At 43.8% G+C, this 13,956-nt stretch overlaps 1 protein-coding gene across 7 annotated transcripts in view; it reads right to left on the reverse strand.

The window, feature by feature from the left end:
• The window catches only part of TSC22D1 (TSC22 domain family member 1), a 95,479-nt gene extending 82,318 nt beyond the window's left edge, over window positions 1-13,161 (reverse strand). For 3 of the 7 annotated variants that reach the window (XR_010612393.1, XR_010612394.1, XR_010612395.1), the window contains exons 1-2: window positions 12,753-13,160; window positions 9,257-12,120 (exon numbers count right to left, since the gene is read on the reverse strand). Coding sequence is in view for 3 of the 7 variants with exons in the window: in XM_065678205.1 (XP_065534277.1) it covers window positions 4,832-4,910; window positions 9,257-12,087 (2,910 nt within the window). In the remaining 4 variants the exon portion in view is untranslated. Of the gene's footprint in view, window positions 1-4,816; window positions 4,911-9,256; window positions 12,130-12,752 lie in introns of those variants that run through there. The other 4 variants (XM_065678205.1, XR_010612392.1, XM_065678203.1 and 1 more) reach the window with 4 other exon arrangements.
• Between the last annotated feature and the right edge of the window lie 795 nt (window positions 13,162-13,956).

Here is a 13,956-nt window from a genome sequence, read left to right on the forward strand (position 1 = left end):
AGTCCACAGGAAAGCTTCCTCAGAGACATATGGAATCTTTTCACATGGTACAAAAACACATTATGATACTTTGACATATATATGCAGTAAAATTACCAAGCTGAAAATAATCTTCCAGGAAATCTAGAGAAGTTATTTTTATTACTCTGCTTACCCCAACTCAGTGGCAATATCATGCCAAACAAGTCACTCACAATTTAGATTCTGCCTGAGAAGTTTTTGCTTGTGCCTCTTTAAAAAGAGAAATATCTCAAAATTGCAGTCGCAATAGGAAGTGAAAACAACCATACACGAGTTACCAGGTTAATTTTTAATCACCATCTTCCTTACAAGCTGTAACAGCACTAAATATATAGAAATATAAATTTAGTATGGTTGCATTTTTAATCACTTGATTTCTGCAGTTTCTTATATGTAATTTATGTCTGCCAGACATTACCTCTGTCTTCTATACACAACTGTGATGGAGTTGGGTGAAGCAAAGGTCAGAGGAAGCTTAAAAGACATTTAAGTTTTCTCTCATCTTGACAGGGATTTCATCCCTCTATATTGCACAGGGAGGTCAAAGTGACTGGAAAAACCTAAGAAGTTACTTCCATACCATACATTTGTTTACAATTTAAAGAAAAAAATAACATTTCTGAAGCAAGCACAAGCAACTCTCAACAGATGCTAAATTCAGAAACTTAACACTATGCAATTAAAAGGACTACTGACTAGATACACAAGCACAGAAGATTAACATTCGGCTACCAGTAACTAGAGCTGTTATTGTAATCTATAGTCTCATGAGTCAAATAAAAGATCAACAGTGTCTGCAAACAAATGGTGTAACTTACATTTGATTTGCACCTTCTGATCTTATAGGAATGCACCAAGTATAACAAAAATAAGCATACACTAATAGGACCCTGAGCTGAAATTACCTTACCTGCATGACTCATCTTGAACAACTACACTGCAGTGTAGTGGTAAAAAAAAATCTGCTATTAAATGTATTAAGGCACTAAGACTATCGTTGAACATGTATCCACATTTTCAGCAGCTTTCAGTACTGTCCCCAGTGCTTAGCACAGTACTTTGATACTGTTGCTTAAGTGACTGCTGGAGAAGTTCAAATCTTGATTACGCATGAAGAAATCAGAGCCCTGAAAAGTTCCTGCTGGATATCCATGCTAATTAGAACACCCACCCCCCACCCTAAAAAAAAAAGGCATACAAACAGGAGGCTGGACAAGTACTTAAATCACACACAAGCTCAAACAATCTGCCTGGCCAAGTGGTTTAGCACACTTAAGCAGGACATTATAAAACACCCCACAGCCAACTTCCAGCTGTTAACAAATCTATACCTTACCAAAACTACTGTCTATAAATTATTGTTTTAACAGGCTGCGGGCCCTCCCATATCTTTGTTCCGTCTGAAACAGGCTGTGGGCCCTTTCATATCTTTGTTATGTCTAAACTTACGGGATCTTCTGCTGCCTGTTTCAGCAATTTATAAAACTGTACTCCCACTGTATTCAAAAGAATGGGTTATTCAAAAGTATATAAACAGCTGATCAAGATACCCCATAAGTTTTATTAAATACGAAGCACAGTTTTCTGAGAATTTCATTTTAAAAAAACATGCATCAGTGGTACCTACATTTGTTGCTCTTTAAAGATTACAGCTTAAAAAAATGTGTTGAATTTCTAATCCTTGATGATAAACAAAACCTCAAACTGCTTTACTTCTTCCTACTCTGTACCCATTGTAGTTTGTACAACCCCAGCAAGGAAGGCTAATTGTAGAGTGGTTTGTTTAGGTAGCCATTCTCTGCTGAACAACAGAGCTTAAACAGTTCTGGACCATCCCTAACCCCCTGCACTGCAAGAGGAAACAAACTGATACAATGACTTCAAGCCTGAATGCCTATGACACTTAAAACATGTCCTGACCATCAAAGGTACTTAATATATGAAGCTCCACCAACACTAAACATCTCAAAAACAGTACTATGAACACAAATACAAAGAAAAAACATGACAACACACACTGGCCTAAGTGCCCAAATACAGACATACCTACATGTGAGTTTTTCACACTTAGCTCAGTGGTGAATGTTTGGCTTCATATATGAAGCACATATGGAGCAACACTCACACTGAAACATATTCTTGCTTTTATAGAGCCCCATTTAAATGGTTTTCTTGTTGTTGAGGTAGGTTTTTTTAAATAATCTGTATAGCATTATTTTAAGTGTACAGTAGTAATGTTTAGGCTGAATGTACATTTTAACTTAGAATATTATGATGAAAAGACTAGCAAAAAGTCTGGAAAATTACTAACTGAATTATTAAAAAAAAAAAAGGTTAAAACAACTTAGCTGAAGTCAAGATCCATAAGTGTAACATAAGACTGTAGAGTAGAAGAAAAAAAAAAAAGGAGTAATTCCTGACATATGAAAAATAACACCAAAATAATTTAAAGAAATTGTAAAGAAAAATGGTGAACCAGTTTAGTGTGACTTTTTTACCTTCACAAGTGCTCAAGATTTTACTTTGCAAGTGACAAAAATTAACAAAATTTCATTTAGTTATTAAAGCATAATATTGCATTTGAACTATCATGAGCACCATTCTTGACCCCTACACAGCACCCAAGACAGAAGCCCTCATTCAGCAGGTACTAACAAATCCATGAGGTAACCAACACTGAACTATCACAGGCAATACTCTAGCATTTGCACATACGGGATCATTAAAATCCCTGCCTGCCAAACATTTATAACCTCTAAATCTCTCTCTTGAGAAAGTCCATCCAGCTTCAGTGGAAAATGAAGACTTCTTCATATAACTGCAACCACAAACCAAATCCTGCATCAGACACCAGTAATGCACTATAGGTGCTTGGAGGCTTGCACAAAATGAGCTGATAAGGATTTCTACACCACAGCTGAGTGTTGAACGTTTACTATATTTGTTAGCAAATTCTAAAGGCACAGCAGGAGTTAAAGTGTTGCAAGACATTAAAACCAGAAGGATGATCAGGTGCTCCAGTCTGATACCATAATTATAAGGCACTTCCATCATGCCCTTCCTAGCTGTGAATGCTTTAGAACAGGCTAAAAGAAATAAAGTGGTATCTCTAGTCACTCAAGAGTTCCTTCCATCTTAACTTTAGGCTACGGTTTCTGGTACAATCACATTGACAATAAACTAGTTCCTTATTTACAGTGATCATTATTACCATGAAATAATTTACTGAACAATCTTACCCTTAGTCCCTGCTTAATCTGCTGTTAGAGCATGCTCTTCCTTAATAGCATTGTCTTTGGTGGCCTGAGTGCAGTAAATGAAAGGTATAGGCCCACTTCAAAAAAAACTGTCATTTGTTGAAATACAATATGTATTGTATACAGCACATTTTAGTCTCATAAATTAATAAAAAGAGAAGCAGTGCATTAAATCAATGAGAACAGACACATTGTTCTCTTCTGTTTTTTTATTTTTCACCTACACCAATCCGCAAATCCAGATCACAAATTATTCCCCAAAAGGTCATAGCAAGGATACACTTGCTATTATTACACTGATATCCAGGTATGTGTAGTCCTTTCTTTTAAAAGGACTTTACTAGCAGTATTGTTTACAACTTCATCTACTTCCTAAGCTGAGAGACAGATCTGAAAAGACTTATTTACTTTATTACGCTCTGTGAAGTTCACAGCATTATTTTAAGTGAGGTTTTGACGCAGAGGTATGCTATCCATATGTCTACCTACACTTAAACAAGATACATTAACATTTCAGGGTGGGTTGGGTTTTGGGGTTTTTATCGGGGACAGAGGTAGTATTATTATTTTCCCCTCCCATCCTCAAAACTTTGTTAGCTTCCCACTGACTGTTACAGTCATTACTCTGTTGTGGCATTATCTAGATCACAGTAATTCCTAAAGGCTGGAACACTTCACTACCAATACACAGACTTACAAACAGATAATTCTGATTTCCAGATTAGCCTGTAAAGAATGCAAATCTTAAAACGGTAACAAAGATTGCATTTCAACATGAAATATTTTTAAGCCTTTTGTTTTCACATGCACATACGTAGATGATTTAGTCTGCTTATACACTGACCATTTTAGGTCCCTTCCAACCCTTGGGATTCTGTGATTCTGTGATTTCCAAAGAGCAGCCACAGCGACAGTGCTAAGGAACATTTTCTGAAAATCACGTTATCAGCTAGAGAGATACATTTCTCAGCACCTCGAACAATCTGCCTTAAGTGCTAAATTACTGCTTTTATAACCCCCTGAAATCTGAATTCTTCGTGTCTTTAAAAAAAGAATGCAATACCAAGCAGTGTAGCAATCCTTAGTTCAAGGTACACCATGGCATGCAGAGAACGCATGTATAAAAGACATCAGAAAAAGGTCCATCCAAACAGTTACTGACACCTACATTTGGCCAGCAGATACAAGGTGCAGGCCTTAAATTCTATATTGTTCTTTACTTGGAGCAGAGAGATGAAAGTCAATTCCACAAACAGCAGGTATTTTATTTCATCAGATGAAATGAGAAGCTGGACTTCTCAGCATGACACAACAGCAACTACATTTTCTTTGCCAAAGCACTCTCTTTTTATTCATGTGACTTGTCATAACTGAGGGTAACTATGTTTTCACCTTCCATTAATAGCCAAATTGAAGATATGAAGAGACTTTTTGAACTCAACTTATGCAATTTTCAAATTGGTGGCACAACTCTTAAGCAAGTTTAAAATCTGAAAAATGGAGAATAGCAACACTGCCCCTAGGATGCAACTCCAGAAACACCACCATCTATGCTAAGCCACCACAAATCCTTTGTTTTGAAGCATCTTCTGGAAGTATCTCCCTTTTTCATCATATATACAGAAGCAAGACCTACAGCAAACAAAAAGCCCATATAAACTTTGAAACAGCTTGGGGGAAAAAAAAAAATACATCAAAAATAATGTTCAACTGAAATTTCCAGTTCTACTTTAATACGTTTGCCACATCTTATTAAGATCTTTGGAAAGTACTCAGTTACAGCTGTAAAAATCTCATCTGCACCTGTTCACCCTTCCTACTACTCACATACATGATGAAAATTTTCCAGTTTCCTGACTGTATTCTTGCTTTACAAGTTCAAATACTGCTAGTTACTACTACTAGAGATTCTCAAAGGCTGTTCACAAGTCTTTCAATTCTCACATTCAGGTTTAGTCTTCCAGCCCTTCCACAGACTTAGTAACAAGCTATAACATACAACCTATACAGAAAACATTCCCTCCACTCTTCCTTCATCTAGCTGTAAAGGGACCTTCTAATAAAAATTTCTCTTGAAAATAAAACCATGAGATTGTCAGATAATAAAGAATATCTCTATGATGGTTTTCTGTGTTTATCATCACCTTTTCCTCCTTTCTGTTTCGCTTCACTGTTGGATGAAATGCACAAACAGGTGAAAAAAAAAAACTTGCATCAGACTAAAGAATGAAAGCAACTCCATGAAAAATGCAGTCAAGGACGGGGAGGCAGTCATTAGCTCTCTTATCCTTCATTCACAAAATCTGCTTTTGAGTAACGGTAAACAACATTTGAGATTAAGTTAAAATAATTCAGTTAGAGCAGCCTTTATAAATGCTGCAAAATACATTGATTTTTTTTTAAGTTTTTACCTCACAGGTAATTCAGGACTTATACAAGTCTGTACAAAATCTTACTGCAAGCATCCAAAGCACAGTAAAGTACAGTCTAGGAGAGATATAAAACTGATATACGAAAGAATTCACTGCAATAAGTACTTCCCCATACTTAAGTTTCAAAAGCATAAAAAAACTTTTTTTTTTTAGAATTTTTTGTTTCATATTTTAGAAGTTTTTTATTTCATCCTAGAAATTAAATACTAAGATCAAAAGACCATATCTAAAATTGACAGGATTTAATAACTCAACTAATAAATCAAGGTAACTAATGCAAAACCAAGAAACTATATGAGAATCACATACTAAAATGAGTCCATACCATGATTCAAGCTAAAAAAAAAAATAGAAAGTTACCTGCATTTTTGCATATGGAAATATTAGAAGAGAGGATGAATCTACAAACATACAAATATTTATGGCATACCCCACAAGCTAATGACAGACTAATCAGGAGAACTAGCGGTGGGGGGTTTCTTTGCATTTGTTTTTTGGTTGGGTTGTTTTGCTTTGTCTTTTAAATACAGAAACTAACAGTATTATTTGTATCCTCCCTTTAATAAAATTTGTAAATTAATTTTCCATACAGCATTCTGTCAAACAGCTCCTTTTTTGTTCATCTTTACTATGACTTGAAATAAAGAGACATTAAAGGAATCATTCATACCAGGGAAATAAAGGTTACAGTTTTCAAAGAGGATACATTCCACACTGTCTATAATTAAAAGGCTGATATGCCCTGATAACAGGCATAGAAAGAGCTGCAAATGGTGTTCAAAAAAAATGAACAGGGCTAAAGTCTTAAAGATACTGGCACATCTTTAAACACAATTATATACAGGTTTAAGGAAACCTGGGAGTTAATCTAAACAAGGCATTACATGGGTCAGCTGTTTTTTCAAAGGCACACTATACGGAATTTTACAGCTTCTTCACTGGCCCAATTATGTCATCACTTACTTCTTTCTTCTACCTTCTCCCTTGCCAGGTTTATAACCACTGGGGATGTATTGATATAAATCTTCAGGGATGTATATATGTGTATGCACATGAGACAGAGAAATGAGAATTTTACATATTTACAGTATACCTGCTTCTTAAATGTTCATGTACTTTTACAATACACTACCCTTTATCTCCTGTAGAAGAGGGTATAATCTAACAAACAAAAAGCTTTCTAGAGAACTCTAGTTAGAGAAATCCAGTGGCCAGAGAAGTGAGAGGCCAAGCAGAACAGCATAGCTTGCACTACCTCTAGTGAGCAATGAGGTCTAAGCTCCCAACCAAAAGAAATTCCAGTCAAGATCACAATACAGTTAATACCTTGCCCTGTCATCCCATTGAACAGGAAACAGAAGCAATGGCACTAAGTTTTTAATGTTACACATATACAGGGAGAACTGCTGCTATAAATTACCTGATTGTACACAACTGACCTGACCACTACTGCCATGCAAAAAAGCCACAATTATTTTTGGTCTCCATTTAATAGAGTCATATCCTGCTCTGTGTAAAGAATTTAAATGATTTTCCAACAGCAGCTAAACAAAAGTGTAGCCTACCTGGAGATGACAGATTGAACAAAGACACAACGCGCATGGGAGAAGAAAGGATATGATCTTTGGCTAGCTAAATAACAGAGGAAGAAGGTATTTCTGGCTATTGTTACCCTGGGGGATTTAAGTATTCTAGAAAAATTACCAATCGTGACAAACAGCTAACATATGCTCTTAAAATCAGGGTACAGTCACATGCTAGATGTCATTTTTCAAAACAATGAGTATCAATGAGCTTATGATCCTCTTAGTCAACCCTGAAAGCTTAAGGAGCTTTGGTTGGATGCTTGGTTAGAAAAAAAAACAGCAACACACAAAACACTACCAAACACAAACAGGACACATGAAGAGCAGAATTAATGTTCTGCTGTAGAAAAATCAAAGGAAGGAAAATGAAAAAACATTTGAGAAAATTCACTGCTAGTAGCATACTGGTGATACTGTGGGCTTTAACACCTCAATCTGTCTTCTACCACCTTCACATACTTATTGACTAGAAAACAATCAGAATGAAACAGTGTTGGGACTTGTCTTCTAGCACTTCTGGAAGACAAGCTGCTACTCATTATAGCTCTCTGGCATCTTAGAAAGACATGATGAAAGCCACTAAGGCAGTCAACACCTCATGATCAACATAATCAGAAACTGCTGATAGAATTAGTATTTTCAACAGTAAGAATCAAGCCTCTCCCAGCAACCTGTTTTGGTTTGGGTTTTTTTTTTAATAAAATTTGGCCACTGATATTACTCCTGACTTAAGATACAGCACCAAGATGATACTTCAGAAGCACTTCACCTCCCATTGCTATCGCATTTTCCACCCCATGTAGGTGTTTACTGCCTTATCCCCCCCCCCAAGTCTTCAGATTTTCTTTTCTGTCCTCTCCCACACTGTTAAGACAAGTTGTTTATCTTGAAGTTACTTCCATTAATGTAGCTGCTGCTTAGACAGGAAGTTTTCTGGGAGAACCACCACAGTATTGCTGTCCATTTGTAAATGCGTGTCACAAGAGATCCTCAATATAGCAAGGAATTTCCAGACGTAATTAATATCAAAGAATTGCACTCTAGAACCACTGTTCAGATCAATTCAGCCTGCACATGCAAGGACCTTTCACAGCTGATACACAGCTTCTCTGCAAATGCTGTCAAATAAGATTATTCACATGCACATACTACTAGAACCAGCCAATGGTCATTTATCTGAAAAAGTGCAAGTGGGAGAACATGTGCAGTTTCTTACCGTGACTGCAGAGAATCAGTGCGCCAGATTCAAAGGCTCACCACTCCTCCACAGGCCTGAGTGGCTCTCACAATGGATTAATGCTTTGAAGCAAAACCACCAGGACCAAAAGTGCCCCAAGTTCAATTTAAAGAGCCACAACAGTGTGGCTGAACCTCCCTTTTCCCACCATACTCATTTGCCTAAAGTGTTGCTTGGCTGTCAAAGACAAGGTTTCTACATACACCACAGACTCACAACTGGTTCAGCCTGCGTAAAGGCAATACTTGAAAAAGAGAAGCTGAAGCAGGATGAAGTCCAGGCTTGTAAAAAAAAAAAAAAAAAAAATCCCACCAAAAAACAACCCCCCCCAAAAAAAACAAACCCAAAAAAAACCCCTAAGAATAAATATTATTTCAATATAATAAATAATCTAAACTACAATCACTACTATCATACCCACATTCCACAGTATTCTTTTGTCTTCCTCTATACAATGGCAATACACACACTGTCACAGATTGTTAAACACAATTTACCCACGCAGTAGTTTCAGAGCATAATCAATACAACCCACCCCCTCAAGAGACAAACAAGTCTTTTAATATAATACCTACATGCGCTGGGACCTGAGAAATAACATTTCTAATTAGACACAAACATCACACTGCTTCATTTCACAGAACGGCTGTAACGAGACCTGCAAGTTAGTGCAAAACAAACTATCAGGCAATCTATCTTTAATAAAGTTACAAGCAGTCTTACCTTTCATCCTCACCATCTACAAGAGGCGTCGTCAATGGCAGCACCTTCAGCGGAAAGAGGGAAGCAGAGGATGGCACATTGCTGCTACCGCCATCCGAAACAGCTGACGCTCCGACACCACTCTCACCACTGGCAGCTTGAGGTAAACCCACCAAGGAAGGTTCTGTAGGGCGTCTGCCATCTTCAATTTGGCTTACAACGGGCTGAGCCAGTGATTGTGTGGGGAACTGGGTAGAGCTTAGCGGCATCTGCTGTGGCACACTCTGTGCCACTGGCATACCTATACTTGTTGATAGCAAGGGAGGCTGACTAACACTTTGAGACAAATTCCCATTCTGCACAGCAGAAGCTTGTGTTATGTTCTGCGGCTGTCCCAAACCTATAGAAGCAGAAGGTATGCCAGGAGGCACAGCTGAACCAGCTTGACTTGGTGCAGGAACAGTACTAGCAGAAGGTATAGGGCTAACCGCAGGCAGCTGCTGGCCAGTCATCCCTTGGACGACAGATTCCACTCCTTGTGCCTGTGGCTGTACAGGTAACAAAGTGCTTTGCTGAGCAATGACCATTTGCTGAGGAAGGCCTGAAGCGCTAGCCTGTAATCCCTGCTGCATTATTCCTGTCTGCACAGGCTGCACTACTTGTGAAGATGGAGGAGCAGCCGTTGACGGCATAACTGGAGGTGGAATTTGGTTTGCAGCAGACGGTGGTTGCACCACAGCAGTTACACTCCCTTGCTGCCCAACATTCAGCATTTGACCACTGGTACCTACACCTGGTATTGCTGCTGGAGCATGTGCAACAGGCTGAGCTGGGGCAGCAGCTGGATGTGCTTGTACTGAAGGCTGCATGCCCTGTGCCTGGGCAACGGGAACCGGTTGCCCTGCTCCTACTCCTGTAGAACTAGGCTGCATGGCAGGGGCTGGAGCCTGAAGTATCTGCTGATGCTGAATGTAGTCTGGTACAGGCCCCGTCACAGAGTTTTGGTTCATCGACTTAACGTGACCTGCGGCCATCTGTGTAGGAACTGTCTGTTGCTGCTGCTGCTGCTGTTGTCCATACTGCAACTGCTGCTGCTGCACAACTGGCAAAGTCTGCACAGGTGGTGCCGGCTGAGAATACGGTAGCTGCTGCTGAGCCATACTTTGAATGCCAGGTTGCTGGTGGCCCATAGATGGGGATACACCTAGTATATTAACTGGGGCTGGCTGAACCCCAGTCACAGTGGTTAGACTGGCCTGTGCAGGAGGCTGGACCCCTGGCTTCTGCTGTGGATAGTTTACTTCTTGAGAATGCAGCTGGACTTGTGCAAGCTGTGATTGAGAAACACTCTGTGGTATACTTGATGCTGGAATTGCCGGAGGAGCAGCACAGCTAAAATCCATCTGCTGCGGACCCACACCTTGAAATGCTTGCTGCTGTACCACAGGAGGTGCTCCCATTTCTCCACTTCCCACACTTTCTGTATAGTGACTCAGTGTGCTTACATTGCTGCTAACAGAACTCCCACTGGTGCTCTCCCTTTCAGAAGTCACTTCAAGCGGATTTTGTTTTATTGTCTCTACTGCTTTGTTTACTGCTACTCCTTCTGAAACTGCAACAGTGCTTTCTTTATCATAGAATTCAGTGCATGTCCATCTACCTTTTTTGAAAGGTTCAGAACTAGAATCTAATTTTACAACCCTAAACCTTGACGTGCCAGATGCAGGCTGCTGCTGGCTTGATCCCACTGCCATTCCTGCAGTTGGATTAGTAACATTGTTAATGACACTAGAGGAAGCACTCGTACCATTGCCAACACCACTCAAGATATTCACATTAACATTGCTGCCAGTTCCAGACAAAGCATTTACATTAGAAGTACTCGTGATGTTGCTCAAGTTTATAGTACCAATCACACCACTTGCCACACTAGAACTACCACTACCCATATTATTTAAGGTACTAGTTCCGGTAGCAGGACTTACACCTAAATTGCCAGGAGTACTTGTAGTGCGGATATTAGACACGACAGGTGCCGGGGAACCAGTGGATGATGCAGCAGAAACTGGTGCAGTTGATATGACATTGTCAGAGCTTCCAGTTGTTGATAGTTTTCTAAATGATGGACTGGGCGGTGGTCCTCCAGAAACTGGGGCACTGCCCACCCCAGGATGCGACGGATGGTGGTGTCCATGATGGTGGTGGTGAAGATGGTGGTGGTGATGAACATGATGGGGGTGAACACTTCCATTGATCACAACACTCTGCTGTGGGTGATGAGGCAGAGGAGCATGCTGCTGAGGAAGATGAGGCTGGTTTGGAGAAACAGCCCCAGGAGTCTCTGCCTCTTGGAAGTTATTTAAAGTCTCTTCAGAAGAGCTCCTCTCAGGTTCTCCCAAGTCAGTGGCCCTGGATAAAGAAACATCCAAGATTTCCGAAGATGACAGATCTTCAGTGTGGGACTCATCCAGGTCATCGTAGCTTTCCGTATCCTCAGCTATGCTGTTATTAGAGCTCATACTAGCTGATATTTGAGCAGGGGTCACACTGGTGATTTGGAAGCCACTTTTCTTTTTCATTTGAGCTCCGGTCTGTGAAAGAGGCTGTGGCTGGAGCTGAGACTGCGAGAGGAGGTTCAGGCTTTGTGGAGGAGGGGGTGTCGGCTGTGGACCCGCTGATGAAGATGTTGCAGGAGACGGAGGCGGCGGCTGGACCAGCAAAGGCGGCTGATAATCCTCGGCAGAGAGGGCAGGGCTCCCAACGCCGGTACCTGGTGCAGTGGGAGCAGTAACGCAGCTGCTGCCGCTGCTACTGCTGCTACCCCTTCTAGGAAACATTGCCGGGTGCGCCATCTTCCTAGCACTAATGTCTGCGGCTGAGTCAGGCTGGTGCATTGTATCGGGTGTATTTTAAGAGTGCAATCCCCCGGTATGGAGAGAGACAGACACACACACACACACACACGCACACACAGTTAGCTTTGCGCTCACGGCAGGGCAGAGAGAAACCACGCACAATCCCCCCGGCTCCCGCAGAGCATGGGCTGAGGCGCCTCGGCACCGCCGCTAACCACCCCCCTCCCCTCCTCCTCCCCTCAGAGACAGAGAGGGGGCGAGGACCGGTCCTCCGCCGCCTATAGATTAGCGCCTCTGAATGTGACACTTTCAATCCTCCGCCATTCACTTTCTTTCTCCCTCTCGCCCCCCACCCCCTTTCGACTGCCACCGCCACCCCCTTCCTCAGCCGCCACCCCCCCGCCCACCGACTGCGCCTCTCCCGGGGGTTGGCAGGGGCCGGAAGAAATGCCGGTGGCCCCGGGGGCGAGCCCCTTCCTCCCCGCGGCTCGCCGGCAGCCGGCAGAACCGCCCTCCCCGAGGCGGGCGCCACCGGGCCGCCGCCTCTTTCTCCTCGGCGGGGTGAGGGCAGCCGCCGGGCCCTCAGGGCAGTCCAGCGGGGCGGATGGCGCCCCTCGCCATCACTGCTGTAGTAGTAGTAGTAGAAGAGCGCAGATACGTACAGGACTGGCGCACAGGAGGGCGGCAGCGGCAGGCTGAGCCGGGCAGGGACATCCCCGTCAGTGGCAGCCATGGAGCTGAATCATTTTGCGTATTAAAAAGACGAAATAAGGAGAAACGAAAAGCAGCAGCAGCCCGACAAGGGAGTCCATCAAAAGAAGAGAGGGAGGGAGGAAGGGGGAGCCAGCCAGGCAGCCTCTCTCTCCTCCCTCTGTGTCTGGCTGTCTCTGGAGAAGGCTCCGCTCCGCACGCTCTTCCTTCCCCCTCCGTCTCCTCCCCCTTTATAACAAGCGGCACCCGCTCTTCCTCCGCCGCACCGCGCCCGGGAGCAGTGCTCCTCCCGCGTGTGCGCCCGCCCCGTCCTTTCTTCCCCGCAGGCCGGCCGCGGCCGCTCCGCCGCCGGCTCTGCCCGCCGCCCGGCCCCGGCCCCGGCCCCGTCTCCGCACGGAGCGCTGGAGGAGGGCGCCGCGCGCGGCGGGGGGAGGGGAACGCTCGCTAAAGGGGAGGGCGGGCGAGAGACAACGTAAGATGGCGGCGGCCGCCGCGCATGCGCGCCCCGCTGACAGACATAAAGCCCGTCTGGCCGAGGCCGGCGGAAATAGGATCGGTTCGCGTGGCGGAAATTGCCGAGCGGCGCCGAGCCCGTGGGGGGGGCAGGGGGGGCAGGGGGGTGTCCCCGCGTGGCGGCACTCCGGGGTGGGCAGGGGCGCCCGGCGGGCGCACGGCTTCCTCCCTCTGTAGTTCTGTCCTTCCCCTCCGCCGGCCGCCCCTCTGTGCCTCTCCTTCGGGCCCGCAGCATGACTGTGCCTCACATGACCTGCTGCTGCCGCCTCCCTCCCCCCCGCTTCGGCTCCGTTGCAGATTTATCCAAGTTATTCATCACCTTCTCCTTCCTCCCCTCCCTCGGTCCAGAATATTCCTGCCCGTTCCTTCCCCGCGCGCATGGGGAAAGCGGGGCTGCCTCTCTTGGAAGCTGCCTTCCCCTTTGTGTTTCCCTGTCCCCCGGCGGGGGTCGCGGCGGGTGACTCCCTTCATGCCCCGCAATGGCCGCCGCGCATCACCCACCCCCAGGCGCTGTCCGCGCTCAGCAGCCGGCAGGGCAGGAGGTGCGGTCCCGGTGGCGGTGGCACCGGCGCCCCGCGGGTCAGGGGAGATCGTTCATCACAAGGGACACGTGTGTGAGAGAAGCAGCTTCGGATGAGAGGA

This window comes from Lathamus discolor, chromosome 4 (genome assembly GCF_037157495.1).
Source record: "Lathamus discolor isolate bLatDis1 chromosome 4, bLatDis1.hap1, whole genome shotgun sequence".
Classification (NCBI taxonomy): Eukaryota; Metazoa; Chordata; class Aves; order Psittaciformes; family Psittacidae; genus Lathamus; species Lathamus discolor.